At 30.6% G+C, this 18,971-nt stretch overlaps 6 protein-coding genes across 7 annotated transcripts in view; 3 read left to right on the forward strand and 3 right to left on the reverse strand.

Moving 5' to 3' along the window:
• Positions 1 to 136: 136 nt before the first annotated feature.
• LOC134833455 (uncharacterized) lies at positions 137 to 1,249 on the reverse strand. The gene is made up of 2 exons (XM_063847771.1): positions 1,065 to 1,249; positions 137 to 1,008 (listed from the first exon to the last, which is right to left on the reverse strand). Exons 1-2 carry the CDS (start codon positions 1,105 to 1,107, stop codon positions 272 to 274), a joined length of 780 nt encoding a protein of 259 aa, XP_063703841.1. The 5' UTR covers positions 1,108 to 1,249; the 3' UTR covers positions 137 to 271.
• A 64-nt stretch (positions 1,250 to 1,313) lies between these two features.
• Positions 1,314 to 2,452, reverse strand: LOC134834501 (farnesol dehydrogenase-like). The gene is made up of 3 exons (XM_063849206.1): positions 1,995 to 2,452; positions 1,538 to 1,938; positions 1,314 to 1,451 (listed from the first exon to the last, which is right to left on the reverse strand). Exons 1-3 carry the CDS (start codon positions 2,290 to 2,292, stop codon positions 1,410 to 1,412), a joined length of 741 nt encoding a protein of 246 aa, XP_063705276.1. The 5' UTR covers positions 2,293 to 2,452; the 3' UTR covers positions 1,314 to 1,409.
• A 1,238-nt stretch (positions 2,453 to 3,690) lies between these two features.
• Positions 3,691 to 9,187, forward strand: LOC134834473 (carcinine transporter-like). Of its 2 annotated transcripts, none has more exons than XM_063849171.1 (9): positions 3,691 to 3,794; positions 5,538 to 5,656; positions 6,327 to 6,489; positions 6,549 to 6,771; positions 6,827 to 6,930; positions 7,564 to 7,788; positions 8,009 to 8,136; positions 8,259 to 8,533; positions 8,860 to 9,187. In XM_063849171.1, the coding sequence occupies exons 2-9, from the start codon at positions 5,581 to 5,583 to the stop codon at positions 9,127 to 9,129; spliced, it is 1,464 nt and encodes a 487-aa protein (XP_063705241.1). In that variant the 5' UTR covers positions 3,691 to 3,794; positions 5,538 to 5,580; the 3' UTR covers positions 9,130 to 9,187. The 2 variants fall into 2 exon arrangements, with proteins under 2 accessions (XP_063705241.1, XP_063705240.1); XM_063849170.1 differs by lacking the exon at positions 3,691 to 3,794 and adding an exon at positions 4,340 to 4,723.
• A 367-nt stretch (positions 9,188 to 9,554) lies between these two features.
• Positions 9,555 to 12,096, forward strand: LOC134833498 (organic cation transporter 1-like). The gene is made up of 4 exons (XM_063847822.1): positions 9,555 to 9,787; positions 9,843 to 9,964; positions 10,680 to 11,391; positions 11,451 to 12,096. Exons 1-4 carry the CDS (start codon positions 9,555 to 9,557, stop codon positions 12,094 to 12,096), a joined length of 1,713 nt encoding a protein of 570 aa, XP_063703892.1.
• Positions 12,097 to 12,627: 531 nt separating this feature from the next.
• On the forward strand, positions 12,628 to 15,110 carry LOC134834294 (carcinine transporter-like). The gene is made up of 4 exons (XM_063848915.1): positions 12,628 to 12,953; positions 13,024 to 13,145; positions 13,659 to 14,373; positions 14,435 to 15,110. The coding sequence occupies exons 1-4, from the start codon at positions 12,721 to 12,723 to the stop codon at positions 15,081 to 15,083; spliced, it is 1,719 nt and encodes a 572-aa protein (XP_063704985.1). The 5' UTR covers positions 12,628 to 12,720; the 3' UTR covers positions 15,084 to 15,110.
• A 434-nt stretch (positions 15,111 to 15,544) lies between these two features.
• Positions 15,545 to 18,971, reverse strand: part of LOC134833386 (uncharacterized) — a 92,033-nt gene continuing 88,606 nt past the window's right edge. The window contains exons 11-16 of the mRNA XM_063847694.1: positions 18,214 to 18,525; positions 17,065 to 17,317; positions 16,804 to 16,952; positions 16,464 to 16,702; positions 16,231 to 16,352; positions 15,545 to 16,164 (exon numbers count right to left, since the gene is read on the reverse strand). Coding sequence (XP_063703764.1) covers positions 15,719 to 16,164; positions 16,231 to 16,352; positions 16,464 to 16,702; positions 16,804 to 16,952; positions 17,065 to 17,317; positions 18,214 to 18,525 — 1,521 coding nt within the window. The 3' untranslated portion in view covers positions 15,545 to 15,718. The remainder of the gene's footprint in view (positions 16,165 to 16,230; positions 16,353 to 16,463; positions 16,703 to 16,803; positions 16,953 to 17,064; positions 17,318 to 18,213; positions 18,526 to 18,971) is intronic.

An 18,971-nucleotide genomic window follows, 5' to 3' on the forward strand; every position in this document is an offset into this window, starting at 1 on the left:
TTTTTTAAACACAAAATTAGTGAATATTTATCATGTTAGAGTGTAAGAACGTGTGTGAGAGACTGAAACAGAAAGGATTAATATATTTTGTATGTTGGTTAAGGATTAAAATAGTGTCAAAATATTGTAAATTGTTGAGGATGAAACAAATAAAGTCTATTTAAGCCAGTGAAATACATTTTTTTCGTGTCTTATGTTAATCAAAACATTAATATCTCTCGTTTTTTGTACGAGATAAACTTAAATCTAAAGAAAAGTGTCAAAAAATAGTTCAAAGTTTCGAGAAACGACAATTAATTGTCGATTTTGTACCCAAAGCCATCACTTTCGGTCCTTCAATGCCTTCTCCGTCTTGCGTTATTACCTTTGACGAGCCACAAGCATACATAAAAGGCTTCTTTTGCAATGCCGCAATCTCCTTTTGAATGTTCATGTCATACTTCTTCGCGCCAAAGTTCATGTTAATGACGTCAACGTACTTCGAGATCGTTTGATTTTGCAACAAAATATCAACATTCGCGATACTTTTCGTCGTATTTTGCTGAATGGCGTTACTTTTCTCGACAGTTTGCAACAAAATTTGACGCAAATCACGTTTGCCTCGTTGATTTTTCGGCGGATTGTTGATGCTTCGATTAAAAGTGCGATGAAAGTTGCTGCGAACCGATGAACGACCAATTGTTGAGTTCAAGCTTGAACGAGATTTGTTCAAATTGTTGAGTTCAAGTAAGCGATTTTCCGATTTCAGTTCTTCCAATTCATCCATTTGCTTTTGGGCTTCACGACTGAGCAGCGGAGGCATACATTTTGGGCGTTCAACGAGATTTTCGGGGCGAAGACGAATGTTTACCGACAATTCCGGGTCTTTTGTACGTCCATAGCTCATCATGGAAACGGAAGGCGCGGAAGATGGAGCCTTAAAATCATCGTCGTTCATCTCAATGTCCTCTTCTGTGTTCAAATCGAGCACATATCCGTCGGTATCGTTCTTCAAAGCGATAATTTCGTCTAAAATTGATGAAAAATTTTGAGGTTATGTTTTTCACATGGCTTCCCAAACTTACCTAAAGACATATCAAATGGTTGTTTTCCTGTATTTGCATCCATTTTCACGTTTTTCGACTTGTTTTGTGATTCAACTTTAACTTTAACTCTCTTTATGGGTCGAAATCCTTAAAAAAAGGTAAAAAATTCAAAAATTTCTTCCTGCAAACACACTTTCGTATTGAAATTTTACCAAAACATGACATTTTTTTATCAACATAACAGCACATAATGTCAAAAACAAAAAAAAAAAAATCAAACGTAAATAATGAAAAAATGCTTTTATTCGCAAGTAATTTGATAACAATGACATTGAAAAAATGTATTTATTGCATGTGGTTGTTTCGAATTTCATCATCGAGATGTTAAGATGTATGATGCATCGCTTGCAAAATGATTTCTTCAACCTACAACGAGACAAAAACGTGCGACAGACATCAATCAATACCAATTATTATTCATTTCCTCTCACAATTGATGAATTTGACCTTACCTGAACTCGATCGGGCGTTCCGAGAGCATACAAAATCGCCGCTGTGACATCCTCCGCTTGTAATTTCGTCATGTAATCCTTGAAACTCGAGCTAAAAGTCGAAATTAAATCCGTATCTACCATTCCAGGGCTAATACTCGTACATTTAATGGGCGCTTTTAGATAACTCATCTCCGCTTTAATTAAATGATTGATTGCTGACATGGCAAATTTCGACGCAGGATAAATTCCGAAGACAGGACGAGGCACGTCGGGGATGCGATGACCCAAAATACTGTTCAAATTGATAATATGTCCCTTGGCTTGACGTTTTCGGAGATTTTTGATCGTTTCTTGCACGCAAATTGTCGCAGCAACGACATTCAAGTTGAAAATTTCACGAATTTGATCCGTTGGAGTTTCTAAAAAAGGAAATTTTTAACATTTATGTCTTTGGAAAGTACAATAATTTTATTACCTGTCATGAAATTCGACAAAAGCAACGCAGCATTGTTGATCAAGACATCTACTCCTCCATAATTAGCTTCGATCCATTTGAAAACTTCAATAATTTCAGCTTCAACTGTCAAATCGCACTTTTTTGCGATAATTTTTCCTTCGCCAGTTACTTTTGAAACCAAAGCTGCAATTGCTGATTCACGACGAGCAATTCCAATAACGATCATGCCCGCATTCGCTAATTCTACGGCAGTATTTGCTCCAATTCCAACACTTGCGCCTGTTACAAGGGCAACTTTTCCCTTCCATTGATCCATTTTTAAAAAAAAATTCTTAAAATAAATTTAAAAAAATTAAAAACACAAAAAAAAAACAATTGTTGTTCAAACGACAGCCAATACACGAATGACTTAATGGATATTGCGTTACAACCAGTTTCTCTCCGATCCGCAAAGTAGCACAAATGGGAACATTTAAGAACTTTTTGTCGTTCACGCAAAGACAATTTTTTCGTACAACGAAGCAATTAATGTCCAGCTCCAATTCGATTCTCTTTCTCTCATCATCATCATCATCATCAATTGTGTCTACAAAGGTATGTGTTGTTTATATTTTTTTAAATTTATATTTCATTATCATTATCGAGAATTCGTGTGTTTGCATGTTCGGTCATTGACTGCTGAATTTTTTTTTTTGCGTTTTTACGATTTTTTTAGCGTTGATTCTGTTGATAAGATTAGAAATGAATGATAAAAAATGTTCACGTGAAGAAGGAATTCTTAAAGTTTTAAATTTAAAGTACAGACAGGTTTCAATAATTTAAAATATTGTGTTTGAAAAAAATTTTTTTTTTTTACAAAACTACAAAAATAAATAAAATTTTTAATTTTTTTTTTATATTTTAATTTTATAGAACAAAACCAAAAAATAATTTTTATTGGGATTTTTTATAATTTTTTATTTTAAAAAGCAATTCTGAAGATTTTGTTCAGAAAGATAAAAATTACATGTTTTGCACACATTTAATATTGCATAGGTATATTTTTTTTCACAAATATTTTTCATCTACAATATTTTTTAAAATGCATCAATATGTAAAAAACTACGTAAAAATACGTAAAAAAAATACGTAAAAAATACGTAAAAAAATACAAAATTTTTTTGAATGTTTATTTGATGGTTGTAAATAAAAGTTGAAAATTGAAAAATATAAAAATATACAATTTCAAAATGTTTTTACAAAATTTTTAATGTATCATTTTAGAATGTTAAAATACGATTTTTTATACGAAAATTCTTAAAAATTAAAAACTTTTTAAAAAATTTTGGGAAATTCTTTGAAAATATATGAAAAAAAACCTATAAAGGAAATATGAAAATTTTGATGAAATTTTAAACTTTTTTTTTATTTTGCCCAATTGGATTTTTGACTTTTGAAATGGGGCATGGGATAAAAAGTTCAAAAAAAATTTGGAGCGGCCTAAACAAAATTTTAAAATAATAAAATAAATAATAATTTTATTTTTTAAATTTTTAGAGACTCAGTTGTATTTTTTAAACGAAAAAAAATTATTTGTGGTTAGAAAAAAAATTATTTTTGGTAAAAAAAAATTATTTTTAATTTGAAAAATTTATAACTTTAATTGAATTTAATTTTTTTTGTTCATGTAAAATTTTTTAACCTTCCTTAAATTGATTTCTCGCCCTATTCAAAGATTTCCCTCATAACAATGACGTCGCCGATGAGTGATGGAAACAATTTTTGTGCGTTATCATCCACAAATTGCTCGAATTAAAAGTTCAAGGTCAATTGCATAGAGTAAGTAGCCTAATTTACGACAACAATTTCCTACTTAAATCTTGTCGTGTATCGCATAATTGTCACTGTCACTGTCACAAAGATCAATGCCGCTCGCTTTGTCGACCCTGAATTTCCTTCTTCTCTGACAATTGTCGGAATTGGACCAGTGAACTCTATTTGCAAGACAAGATTTTCGGTTGTCTCCAAAAATAAATTGTGTGAGTTGCATATCGAGTTTCTGTGACATGTATGTCAGTAGATTAAATTAAGTCCAATTTACACGACTTAATCTCAGATACAAATAAAACGTGATGCTACAGATGATATCGCTTATCGTCGTCGTCGTCGTCGTGTAAGAAAACAATGGTAATTTCGTAGATACAAGATCGTGTCATAAATTAATTTGTGTTGAATCTGAGATGAAATGACTTTTTTTTTCGCGCAGCGCCGCGTACAGCTTCTTCAAATTTTATGATTTACTTTATTTATCGTCAGCGTCGAGATCTCAGTTTAATAGGAGATTAAGGTAGAATTTTGAGTCAGTCACTCTCGGAACAGGAATCTGAAAACACTTTCGGTCTTATCTCTCTTTCTGAAATAATTTCTCCCTTATTTGTATTGGTTCAACAAATTAATCATCAAATAGAAATAGAATAATTGGAAATATTCCAAAATAAAATATTTAAATTGTGACGGAGAACAAAAAAAAATTAAGTAAAAATGAAAGAAAGTGTGGTTTTTGATCAAATAATGGAAATGGTTGGAAATGATGGGAAATTTCAAATAAGATTTAATTTTTTGTTCAATTTTTCCATCTGTATGTTCGTGTCAATGGCTTTCATGAACATCATGTTGGTGCTTAACGAACCAGATCATTGGTGTCACGTGCCTGGAAGGGAAAATACGAATTACAGCATCGAAGAGTGGCGTGATCGAGTGTTACCGCTGTACGTTAATTAGAAAATTTGATGAAGTTCAATGCGAAAAAAAATATAAATTACAAAATATTGAACGTTTAAAAAAATATTTGAGAGAAAAAGTGAAAAAAATTAAATTTTTATATTATTAATTGTTTGAAAATATTTGAAAGCAAAATTTTTTTATGATTTGTTAAATTTTTAAGAAAAAAAAATTTGAAAATTTGATCAAAAAATTTAAAATTTAAAAAAAAAATAAAAAAAAAAAATATTTTAAAAATTTTTATTTGCATCGATAAATATCATTGCTTCGAAAAAACTGAAAAATATAACAAAAAAAAATCATATAAAAATTTGTCTTAAAGTATTTGAGTGCAAACAATTAAAAAAAAAAAAAAAAATAAATTTTCTTTAAAAAAAAAAAAAAAGATGTGAAAAATTAATAAAATTTCAAAGAAACAAAAAAAAATTTTTCTCATTAATTCAAAAAAATCGAAAAAAATAAATAATATCGAAGAGAACAAAAATATTTAAAAGAAAATTTTAAAAATTTTCATATAAAAAAAGAACTTTTAAAACATTAAAAAAAAAATTGAAAAAATTAAAAAAAATATTTTATTGCAAAAAATATCAAAGAAATCAATAATATTTAATTTAAAAATTTTTATATAAAAATTTTAAAATTTAAAAAAATTTAAATTTTTTCATATAAAAATTGGTTTAAAAATATTTTATAAATTTTTAAAATTTGAAAAAAGTGAAAAATTTCAAAGTGAACAAACAATTTAAAAAAAAAAACTAAAATCAATTAAGAAAAAATTTTCTCCCTCATTTTTCCCATTAGCGAAGAAGATAATAAGGGGATTTTGGCGTTCAGTCGATGTAAAATGTACAACATATCAGCATCACAGTTACTTGAGTGGGATTCAAAGCAGCAAAATCTCAGTACGGAACACGAAATCAGTGAGTATGATGCCTCTAAATGTCTCTTTAATATGTGTAATTTTGTCACACTTATCATAAAACGTTATAATTATCATAAGAATTAATGTGAGTTTTGCTGTAGTATTTACAAGGAAGCACAAGCGAAAAGATAAAATCCGCTCTTTTTCAATCATAACACACAAACACACACTATAATTAGAGACGGAAATTATCTCGAAGTTTATCTCTTTAATTTTTTTTTGTGTGTTTGTTTTTTTGACACACACGAAGCTTTTCGAAAATTCATATCAAGGACGTCTAAAACAGTTTTGCATTATATTCATCATCATCATCATCGTCGTCGTCGTTCATGTTCATCCGAGAGACTTACTTGAAAATTAAAATTTATATGGTTTTTGGTTGTTAACGTAATTCAGCAAAGGAAAAGAGGTTCAGAGAGAGAGCACGGATAAAAGAAAATTAAATCTGAAGTATGTTGCAGCCTTTTTTTACAACTTGTTTTAATTTGCTTTACATAATCCGGTCAATAATCCCGTTTTAACTTTCATGTGTACATAAATTTTCATTTTTATTCATTAAATTTTAGCTTGAAAGCCACTTCTTCCCTCATTAATCTTAATTGCATTAAAAATTTAATTGGCTGGAGCTTTTTACATGAGATTTTTTGACATTTTTTTTCCTTTTTTAGGTTGTGTTAACGGATACGAGTATGACAAAACGTGGTATGAAGAGACTGTTGTCTCGAAAGAGAATTGGATTTGCGATAGAACGTTGTATGTGACGAATGCCTTATCATTCAATCGCTTTGGAGAAGTTGTTGGCACTTTTATTTTTGGTCAAATGGGAGATCGGTAAGTAATTTTTTCTCTTGAAAATCCATAAAATCATTTTAAATTGTTTTTTTTTTTAGACTTGGGCGACGTCCCGTATTCTTCGCTGGCATAGCAATTACAATTTTAGGACGTATCGCGTGTTTACTTACCTCCGGGATTTATTGGCTTTTCGCTCTTTCATCAACTTTTGGAATGTTAACGGCTTTAACGCTTTTCCAATCGCCCATGGTAATTGCTATGGAGATCTGTAAAGGCGAGAGACGAGCTCATATCGCGATGTTACAATGTTGGGGATGGACTGTGAGTTGATTTTTCCGTTTTATTGATGAAATTTTCTTAAAATTTTGCATTTCAGATGGGAATGATTTTAATGCCTATCATTTTCTGGTTCGTACGTGATTGGACTCCGTTTTTGATTGTAACTACATTACCTTTGCTCGTTGGATATTTGTTTCCCAAGTAAGTATGGAGACGCCTTGTTTCCTGAAAAAAAGTTGAAAAATTGTAATTTATGAGAAACACACCTGTCCGTGTTACGGTCCACGCAAAAGTCACATGATTATAAAGTGAAAAGAGAAATAAATTCTCGTAGCGTCGTCGTCGTTGTGTTATTATAAAACACATTAAAATGCCATTTAAAAGTACTTTAAGACTCGTGAGTGTACAGGGAAGTTGTTTGTTGCTCAAACAATACACAAATAGTTTCAGCCAGAGACAAAAGTATTTCTCATCCTTTTGTGTCGCACATTTTTCCCTGCATACACACAAAAAATTCACGTTCTGATTACTTTATACTTTACTTTGTGAAATGTGTCTTGTTGTGTTTTTTTTTCTTTTCCTTTTTATTGTCGCACAAAAACACAAACAAACGTTTCTTTTGCGCATACATCTTCTTAAAATAGCTTCATTTCATGAAAAACTTTACTTTTTCTATGAGATAAATGATGATTATTTGTTCTTCCCTTGTGTTTGCCGTACACACAAAATGCTTTTTAAATGCGAAACCTGCATACTTTTTGAAGTTTATTCAAATTTAATTACGGCTTTAATTATTTCACAAACATAAATAACGTTTTTCTCTTTCTTTATTAGATACATGATTGAATCTCCGCGATGGCTTGCGAACAAAGGAATGTACAAACGATGCGCTCAACAACTACAAAAGATTGCCGACGTAAATGGCGCGAAAGTTGAAATCACGGAGAAACTCGTGAAGGAAATGTTCAAAGAGCATGAAGTTGAAACGGTTTTCGGCATGGCGTCGCTTTTCACGAATTGGAGATTAGCTAAAAATACCTCTTTAATGGTTATCAGTTGGTCAATAATTTTATCCGGTTAAATTTAAAAAATGAGAGGGGTAAAAAAAAAATAAAAAAGTTTTTGCGTATTAAAAATCGTATTTTATTTAGCATGAATTTTCTTCTTTAAAATTTTTTTCCAAAAAAATTTAAAAAATGTACAAAAATCAATGACAAAAATCTGTAAAAATTTTGTCATTTTTAATTTTGAAAAACTTTTGAAAAACTTTGTCTTTCAGGGTTGTTCTCATCATGGTATATTACACTCTCGTACTGAACGCCTCCAAAATGGATGGAAATCCATTCCTGAATTTCGCATGGCAAAGCGCTATTGAGTTACCCGCGTACTATGTTGGTCAAATTCTCGGTAAGAGACACAAATATTGCAAAAATTCAATTAAAGTGTGGTTGTTTGCTTTCATTAATTACTGTTTATGCGGTTTTCACTCATTAAAAACTTTTTTTTCGTTTTTTTATTTCAACAAACAGGCGATCGCTTAGGACGTCGTTTCACACAAACATTCTCATTTTTCCTCGGCGCGCTTACGTGTATTCCCATTCTGTTCATCGTGAAAAATCCTGAACATGCATTTTGGACATCTGTGCTTGCGGTGATAGTAAAGTTCAACATTTCCATTACCTTTTTCGCCATCAACTTGCAAGCGATGGAAATTTTTCCGACTTGCTTGCGACAAACGGGCTTTGCAATTATGACAGTTGTGGCAAATACGATGGGATTGTTGGGACCGTACATTGTGTATTTGGTGAGTTTTGTTAAATTTTTTTTTAAATTAAAAAAAAATAAAAAAAATATTAAAAAAAAAAAATAAATCATAAACTATCCAAAAATTAAAAAAAAAAACTTAAAGAAAAAAATTCATACTAAATTTCTTAAAAATTAATTTAAATTTTTTTTTTTTTAAATTTCTTGAAAAAATATGAAAAAAGACCAAAAAACTGTCAATTTTGATGAAAATTCAACTTTTTTTTTATTTTGCCCCATTGGATTTTTGACTTTTAAAAACTTCAAAGACGAAAAGTTAAAAAAAAAATTGAAGCGGCCTAAAAAATTTCTAAATTTGCATTTTAGGGCACAAATTTCGATGTTCGTTACCCGTATTTGATCATGGGCTTGATGTGTTTAGCTGGATCGATTTCAGCAATGTTCTTACCTGAAACATTGGGTCAAAGATTGCCCGAAACAATGGCAGAAGCGAAAGAATTTGGGCGAGGACAACCATTCTGGGGCATTCCAAAAGCTCATGTTGAAGACGATGACAGCGAAATGAGCGAAAAAGTCACAGAAAAAGCTGAAAACGGAGAAATTGAGAAACTGAATCAAGCCAAATTTGCCCCTTAGCACTCAGTATTACAAAGTTGTCGTAGGTTAAGCCCATTTTTTGCTAATAAACTGTTAATTTTGTATAGATTCAAAATTATCACTCTCTCTCTCGCTCTCTCTCCGAATTCAGAAAACCCGAATTTCAAGTTTAAAAATAGGTCAATTAATCACATTTAGCAAACTCTGTGGGCTTTTATTTTATTTTTATATTTTGTTTACATTTTTATCTGTTCAGTTCTGTTCATCTTAGCAAAAAAATAACTTTTACACTTTTACGCGAATAACTATAAAGAATAAAGAAGGAGAAGCCGAGGTCAAAAATTTTAAAAAACTATCAGAATCAACATTTATTTCAGTTGTTAAGTTCATGAAAGTGAGTTTTATTGTCAGTTGCTACTTGATCTCCTTCCGATCGTGCAAACATTTTGCGAAAATAACACAAAATGGGAGAATCTGAAGCTGAGATATTCGATCGCGTTATGGAACTCGTCGGAAATGACGGTAAATTTCAAACGCGATTCAATTGTTTGTTCAGCTTTTTCATAAGCATGTTCGTGGCAATGAATTATATGAACATTGTGATGGTTATGAACGAGCCGGATCATTGGTGTCATGTGCCGGGAAGAGAAGAAACCAATTACAGCATCGAAGAATGGCGCGAACGAGTACTTCCAACGTAAGTTTTCTTCGCAACTTCTATAAAAATCTTAATTTTTTTTTTAATTTTACAGCGAATTAGATAACAAAAATAAAATTTCAGTAAGTCATTGTAAAATGTATGACTTAACAGAGTCAGAAATACTTGAACTTGATAGTCAAGGGAGATTGAATAACAGCAACGGGCGTCTGATCAGTAAGTAAATATTGTTGTTTATTATGAAAACTTGTTATTAAAATTGAAAAAAAAAAAAAAGATTTTAACTTAAAATTTTTATTTTCATAAAAAAAGCTACATATAGAGAAATAATTAAAAAAATTTTAAAATTATTTTTTTGTCGAAATTCTGAATTTGAAAATTAATAAAAAAAATATATGAATTTGAAAAAAAAATTTTGTCACAAAAATGATTTTTAACTACCTTCATTACAAATTTTGTAAAAAGGTTTTAATTTTTAATTATTTTTAATGTGATTTTTATTTTTTTTCTTTTTATGTTTATTACAAAATTTTTTTATTTTGTCCTCAAAACATGTTTTAAGCTTATAATTTTATTATTATTTTTCTTTTAAATTCATATTATTTTTTGACAGAATGTTCAGAATTTGAAACTTTTAAAAATATTTGCATTTGAAAAAAAAATTTTTTCACAAAAATGTAAAAAAAAATTTTTTAAATAAAATGAAATTTTGTAAAGAGATTTTATTTAAGTTTAAAATTATTTTTAATTTGATATTTTTTTTTTTGTTTAAAATTTTTATTTTTTATAAAAATGTTTTTATTGTCTTTACGCTTTAAAATTATTATTAATATTTTTTTTTAAATATTTCCTTATTTAAAAAAAAAATTAAAACTTTTTAAGATAAAATTAAATATTGAAAAATAATATTTTTTTTTTGTTTTTTTTTTAGATTGTTGGTTCTACGATTACGACGAAACTTGGTATGACCAAACTGTCGTTTCACAGGAAAATTGGGTTTGTGATCGCGCACTTTACGTAACAAACACATTTTCTTTCCATCGTCTCGGAGAAGTTGTTGGAACATTCATTTTCGGACAATTGAGCGACAAAATAGGACGTCGCCCTATTATCATCTCAGGAATTTTAATGACAGTCTTTGGAAGATTCGCAACTCTATTTACAACAGAAGAATATTGGATATTTTCCATTTTCTCCGTTTTTAACATGTTAATGACATTCGTACTTTATCAATCGCTCATGATAATCGCCATGGAAATTTGTAAAATGGAAAAACGAACACATATTACAATGTTGCAATGTAATGGATGGACCTTCGGAATGATTTTGTTACCTTTGATTTTTTGGGCGGTGCGTGATTGGTTTCCGTTTTTATTGTTGACAACTTTTCCATTGATGATTGGATTATTTTTCCCGAAATATTTGATCGAATCGCCAAGATGGCTCGCGAATCAGGGGAAATATGAGCGATGTGCTTCAGAACTTCAAAAAATTGCGGATATAAATGGAACAGATATACAAGTTACGGAAACTATGCTGAAGGAACTCTTTAAGAAGCGTAAGGAAGAAAAGCTTTATGGGATGGCGTCACTTTTTTCGAGCAAACGTTTGGCATTAAGTACAATTATTATGACGTTTTGTTGGTAAGAAGTCATTTTTTTGCAAAAATTTTGAATTTTTTGTGATTTTTGTTTAATTTCAGGATGATAATTTCTATAGTTTATTACGTTCTTGTCCTCAACTCCTCAAGAATGGATGGAAATCCGCATTTGAACTTTGTTTGGCAAAGCGCAATTGAACTTCCCGGCGTATTTATCGGAAAATATTTGGGAGACAAAATCGGGCGTCGTTTCACACAAGTTTTTGCCTTCTTATTTGCTTCAATTGCTTGTATTCCGTGCATATTTTTGGTTCAACATCCTGAATATGCAACAATTGTCTCCATTCTTGTCGTTATAATTCGTTTCATGTACTCAATTATCTTTTTTGCCATCAATTTACAAGCGTTCGAGATTTATCCAACATGTTTGCGTCAAACGGGATTTTCCATGATGTTAGTTATAGCGAATCTCATGGGATTGGTAGGACCTTATGTCGTATATTTGGGCACGGAATTTGATGTTCGTTATCCTTACATGGTGATGGGAGCTCTTTTCATTGCAGGAACTATCGCGATGTTGTTTTTGCCCGAAACTTTGGGAGAATTGCTTCCTCAAACGATAGAAGATGCTTGCGAATTCGGTAAAGGACAAAAATTTTGGGCATTTCCAAAAGAAAATGTTTCGCCACAGATTGTAAAAGTTGTTGAAGAATTGAAAAGTGACGAAAATTATAATACTTATATATAAATTTGTTAAAAATTTTGTAGTCCTTACATAAAAAAAAAAATTATTTTTCAAAAAAAAAAAAAAAAAATTAAAAAAAAATTGTTAAAGTTTAAATCTAAAATCCAAATAGAGAAGCACAATTTTCAAGTTTTATATGATTTCAATTTTTGAAATTCAATTTTTAAAAATTTTTAATTTAAAAAAAATAAAATCAAATTTTATTTAAATTATTTTTTTTTTAATTTTCATTTATTTTTTTAAAATTAAAAAATTTAATTTAAAAAAAATTAAAAATTTTAAAATATTTGCCAAAAATTTTAAAAAAGTAAAAATATAAAAGTGAAAATATTAATTTTTAAAACATAAAAAATTATCAAAATTCAAAAAAAAAAACAAATAAAAAATGAGACATTTTATAGAGTCATTATCACGTCGTTCGTCGTGCGTCTCGCAAGTCTCGTCTATCTAATCGCGCTACCCTTCAATAATATTATTATTATTTGTACGATATCAGAAATAGTTCAGTTTTAAAGTTCATTCAAGCAAGACAGAATTCAAGTTGCACTATCAGTAAGTTTCAGTCTATCACTCGATCGCCTTCCGATCGTGCATATTTTACAAAATAACGCATCAAAATAACCAAAAATGGGCGAATCCGAGGCTGAGATATTCGATCGAATAATGGAGCTTGTCGGAAATGACGGAAAATTCCAAAACCGATTCAACTTCCTCTTCAACTTTTTCGTGTGTCTCTTTGTGTCAATGTCCTACATGAACATCGTGATGGTTTTGAACGAGCCGGATCATTGGTGTCATGTGCCGGGAAGAGAATTAACGAATTACAGCATCGAAGAATGGCGCGAACGAGTACTGCCAACGTAAGTTCTTTCCGCGAACGTAATATTTTTATGATATTTATCTATTTTTTATTTGTTTATTGCCGCACAGTGAATTAGATAACAAAAAGAAAATGTCATTCAGTCGGTGCAAAATGTATAACTTAACTACGACAGAAATACTTGAACTTGATACTCATGAGAGACTAAATATTAGCGACGAGCATCATATAAGTGAGTAAATATTGTTGCTTATCGTAAAAATAAGGGTAATAATAGAGATAAACAATGAAGGAAGTAATCTTAAGTGTTGTTTTGATTTTCTAACGTAATTTAGTTAAATTTCTTCTTATTTTTATTTTTTTTGAACAAAAATAAATTTAAATTTTAATTAAAAAATTTTAAAATTTAAAAAAAAAATTAAAAAAAATAAAAAAATTTAAAAAATTAAAAAATTAAATTAAATTAATTATTAAAAAATGAAAAATTTAAAAAAATTTAAAAATTTTTAAGAAAAAAAATAAAATTAAAAAAAATTATAAAAAAAAATGGAAAATTGGCAAAAAATTATAAGTTTTCTAAAAATATTAAAAAAATTATAAAAAAATAAAAAAAAAAAAAAAAAATTAAATAAAAAAATTAAAAAAAAATTAAAATAAAAATAAATAAAAAAAAAATTAAATTTTATTAAAAAAAAATATTTTTTGAAATTAAAAAATTAATATTTAAAATTTTAATTATTTTCAGGTTGCACAAATGGCTTCGATTACAACAAAACTTGGTATGAAGAAACTGTCGTTTCAAAGGAAGATTGGGTATGCGATGATGCACTTTACGTAACAAACACCTTTTCCTTCAACCGTTTGGGAGAAGTTGTCGGTACTTTAATATTCGGGCAATTGGGCGACACAATAGGACGTCGACCTGTTTTCATTTGCGGCGTTTTCATCACAATCTTTGGAAGAGTTGCTTGTCTCATTACTTCAGGAACATATTGGCTTTTTGCTCTTTCTTCAATTTCGGGCATGTTAACAGCTTTGATGTTATTTCAATCGCCCTTAGTTATTGCCATGGAGATCTGCAAAGGAGAGAAACGAGCAAAAATCTCAATGATTCAATGTTACGGATGGACTTCGGGAATGGTTTTGATGCCTTTGATATTTTGGGCGGTGCGTGATTGGACTCCGTTTTTAATGTTTACAACTTTTCCATTGCTGTTCGGGATATTTTTCCCGAAATATTTGATTGAATCGCCAAGATGGCTCGGAAATAAGGGAAAATACGATCGATGTGCGAAAGAACTTCAAAAAATCGCAGATATTAACGGGACGAATATTAAAGTTACGGAAGTTATGATAAAAGAAATGTTGAAAGATCATAAGGTTGAAAAAGTTTATGGAATGGCGTCATTTTTAACAAGCAAACGATTGGCTTTGAATACGAGCATTATGGCTTTATGTTGGTAAAATTTCAATTTTTAATGAAAATTTTTAATTTTTGTAATAATTTTTAATTTTTTTTAGGATCATCGTTACAATGGTATATTACGCTCTCGTCATCAACGCTTCAAGAATGGATGGAAACCCCTTCCTGAACTTCATTTGGCAAAGTGCAATTGAACTTCCGGGCGTTTTTGCGGGCAAATACATGGGAGACAAGATCGGGCGTCGTTTCACCCAAGTTTTAGCCTTTTTCTGTGCCTTCATCGCTTGCATTCCAATCCTTTTTCTCGTGCAACATCCCGAATATTCAACTGTCGTCTCTTTACTTGCAATAATTATTCGGTTCATGGTTTCAATTATTTTCTTTGCCGTTCATCTTCAAGCGATGGAAATTTATCCGACTTGTTTGCGTCAAACAGGTTTCGCTATAATGACAATTGTAGCTAATCTCATGGGATTATTAGGTCCTTACATCATTTATTTGGGCACCGAATTCGATGTTCGTTATCCGTACGTGATATTGGCAGCACTTTTTGCTTTGGGAACGTTTGGAGCGCTATTTTTGCCTGAAACATTGGGACAATTGTTGCCTGAAACGATTGCCGATGCGCACGAATTTGGAAAAGGACAACCGTTTTGGGGATTGCCGAAGCCAAATATTCCATCAAAACGTGCAAAAAGCGAAAAAGATGCAAAAGAAAAATTAAATCAGGAAAAATTTGCGCCTTAATTCAGTATTAAAATAAATTTTTAAAAATTAAAAAATATTTTTTTTTTTTTGAAAATTTTACCTTTTAAATTTTTTGTTTATCAAAACAGAAAAAAAAATTTTTTTGAAAAATCTTACCTTTTAAAGTTTCATTTTGTCAAGAAAGAAAAAAAATTTTTTTTTGAACAGAATTATTTCATTTTTAAATTTATTTAATTTTTTATGTACAATTATTTAATATTACTTTAACAGAAACGAGTTATAAATAATGATATTTGTTAAATTATTTAATTTATTTTGCTAAATATTTATTTTAATTTTATTTACACATCGACATTTAATGTTATTGTAATTATTTTATTTTTTCTACTTTTTGCATTAAAGATTTGCGAATAAGAGACATTTGAAAAAGGGATTTTTATACAAAAAATGTGAGAATTTGTTATTCTATCAAATATGAGTTCAATTTCAACTACAGTCTCTTCATACATTTTCTTCAGCAATAATCTAATATTAATAGAAAAATTGTAGAATTCGAATATTTTTTTCCCTAAAACGATAAATTATTGTTAGAGTTTTGGTTCAGCGGTAGATAACGTTGTTGTTGTTGTTGTAACGGTGGAAATGGCTGTGTTGTTTGCTGCTAATTTACTTTGCTATAGATTGTTTTTGACAGGTCCAGAGGATAAAGAACTGCTACTGACCCCCGAATCGCTCGATTTTTCACTCAACGCTCCGCCGCGTGTGCACAAATCATCTGCTGTATTACGTACAGAGCCTCCAAGTAATCCTTTTTTCGTGATTCTCGCAAGTCCTTTGCATCCTTCTTCTTGCATCATGCGACGAGCGGATTCAACGCGCTTCAGAATCTCATTGGAGCATTGTGTAACGACGGAATCTAAGCTGTTTGTGTCATCGCACGTTGGCAATTGACTAATTTGCGATGTTGGCAATGGAGATCCTTCGTAACATCCCGAATCGCGGGGAAAATGACGTCTTCCGAAAGGAGAAGTTTGATTTTTGTTGTTTAATTTGCTGAGTTGTTGTTTGTGTGCTTCGTCGTTTTCAGAACTTGAACCTGCAACGTCTCCATCTGAGGTTGCTATGAACAAAAAATAATAAAAAAATTAAATTTATGAAAAAAAAATTTTTTTTTAAGAAAACTTACAATCAATTTCATGTAATAATTGCACAGAAGCTAACAATTTGGCACGATGTTCAGTATTAACGATACCCAAATAGTCGAGATCGCCAACTTCAATTTCCTTGAATAATTCCAAGTCTTCGTAACTGTTCAAAAAAAAAAATTAAAAAATATTAGTTTTATTAATTTTTACACAATTTTTTGAACAAATTTGACTCAAAAAATTAAATTTTCTTAAAAAATTAAAGAAAACTTACCCATTTAAGACAAAAACTGATGTATATTCTTTAAGCCCGATACGCATCAGCAAATCTTCGACACTCGACGGGCCATTTCCGCCATTTGTTTGTCTACCTTTGCCATTGCTTATCATTTTCGTTGGTCTATCCGGTAAAATTTCGACATCAATGAACTTAAAATGCCCAATGCGCCCGTTACAGAATCCACGCCAAATACCCGACGCATTCATTGACAACACATCAATTATATCACCTTTCTGTAAAATTTATAAAAAAAAATTTAGTTTTAAAATTTAATTTTTTTTCAATTTTCATGCTAATCTAAAAGAAAATTTGTTTCAATGAAGGGAAAACTCACCTTAAATTTAAGCGCATCCTTATCATATGGATTGTTACTATCAACTAATGCTTTGGCTTTGCATATGGTACAAATCGCAGCTAATGTACCTCGATCATCAGCTGACAATGAACTATTTGGACTACCGGGACGAACTAATGCTTGCGTGCCTTTATCGGGGTGAAAAAAAAAAAAAAAAAAATTAAAATAAAAAATTTTACATTCAAGGGATTTTTCAATGCAACATTTAGCAACCGTAAAAAAACAAAAATTTTCACTTACTTGATCCCGAAGCACTTGGTAGGCTTTCCACAGAACTCGCGGAGCACTGAAATGCCTGATCGCTAATGCTACCTCGATCTGTGTTGTCTTGCGACGTGCTAAAGTCCCGCGAAATATCCTTCGTTGTACTGAAATTCGTCGCTTGTTGTCGATTGTTACCCACTAATGATGTGTCTTTGTTGTTGTAATTGCCTGTGCCGTTGCCAGTTATCATGTTGTCCATTTGATGATGCTGATTTCGGGCATCATTTGACTAAAGTAGCGGAAAAAAGAGAGAAAAATTGTTGAATTTTATCATTCAATTAAACTTCACTTATAACGAGCACGCTTGTAAATGTGACTAAAATAAATCTTTTGTCATTTTTTGTCTGTCAAGAGTGCGAGACAATGCAACGATGAAGAGATGACGGCGATGATATATTTTAAATCCGAATCATTTACTCCTGAATCACTTTGCTTTTCAGAGCAAAAATAAATTTTTCATGAAAATAGGCGTTAAAAGGCTTCAAAAAAGGTAAAAAGCGCTCGTTACTTTTGAATTTTTTCACACAAAAGCCGGAAAATGCATTTTTTGCAAGTGTTCATAAATAAATAGTTCAGTGAAGTTTGTCGCAGCGAACGACGACATGACTTTTATTATTATCGTGCTACTTTTAATGCAATGAAAAGCCTGTTAAATGAGATCAAATTTATCATGTGCCATGAAATGCTTATTATTATTATGTTTAAGGGCAGCACTAACCGACAGGAAATCCTCGCCATTGTTCAAAAGATTGAATTGAATGGCATAAATAAGAGGAAATTGTTGGAAACGATAAAAAATGAGAGAAAAGTGAGAAAAACGGGCCAGCTAACAAAAAATTCATAACGATTATGAATCATTTTGATATTTTGCAAAGGAGAAGAAAGTATTGAAAAAATTTCTTAATATTTTTTTTGAAAATGAAAGGACCCGTTTCTTAGCTTTTAATAATTTAGTATTCATAATTTTTATGAGCCGCCCTTGGAAAAACGACGTTAAATTGATACCTTTTTATCATCATTCGTGCCATTATGCCTCGTTTTCGAATAAATTTCGTCTCATTTTCGCTTTTCTTTAGTTCACATTTTTTTTGTCAGCGCGAAAGATTAAAAGTTTTAAATACTTACATAATGTACTGTCGCTTTCTGGCTAATTTGCAAACTCTTGTTATTGTGTGTCGGCAAATTACTTCGTTTAATTTTGCCCGTTAAATTACTCGCATTTGCCATCGCAACTCCCATCGCATTATTAACGCCAGATTTAACGCCAGCTCCTAATTCATTGCCGCCATTTGTACCGCTGTGCATCGTACTGCCGCACGTAGCTGTCGCCGCAGATGCCAAATTCTCGTCGTAATCCGAGGAAGGGGTTGGCGATGGAGATTCCCCAATGCCTCCGCTCAACGTTCGATATCGTGCTGTGCAATTATTTGCACCAATCTGCAAAAAAATTAAAATTACGACACGTTAAAGAATTTCTCTCTCTCGAAAAAAAATTAATTTTCGCAAGTTTTTTAGCGCAATATGATATTCACTCACTCCTTCAACGCAACAAAAACTCGAAAAGGAACGATGATGATACGAAAAACATTTATTATTATTTATGTACACGATTTTTTTTTCGCCTTTTTTTTTTTTGGGAAATTGTCTGCAGATTTTGTAAAATTTTCGTTTTGTGGTAAATGCCACGCCAGTCAGATTCACGATTATGTTATTTTGGCGTGTGTTTTTACCACATTTCTTGTTATTTTACGCATACATGATTTTCATTGTGTGTCGTTGCGAAAGGAAAATACAGGAAATTTATGGAAATTCCTTGTTTAAAATTTTTTTTCAACGTAGAATTGCGCAAAAAAGCCCAAATTTCATAAAAAAATAGTAAAACT

This window comes from Culicoides brevitarsis, chromosome 3 (genome assembly GCF_036172545.1).
Source record: "Culicoides brevitarsis isolate CSIRO-B50_1 chromosome 3, AGI_CSIRO_Cbre_v1, whole genome shotgun sequence".
Lineage (NCBI taxonomy): Eukaryota > Metazoa > Arthropoda > Insecta > Diptera > Ceratopogonidae > Culicoides > Culicoides brevitarsis.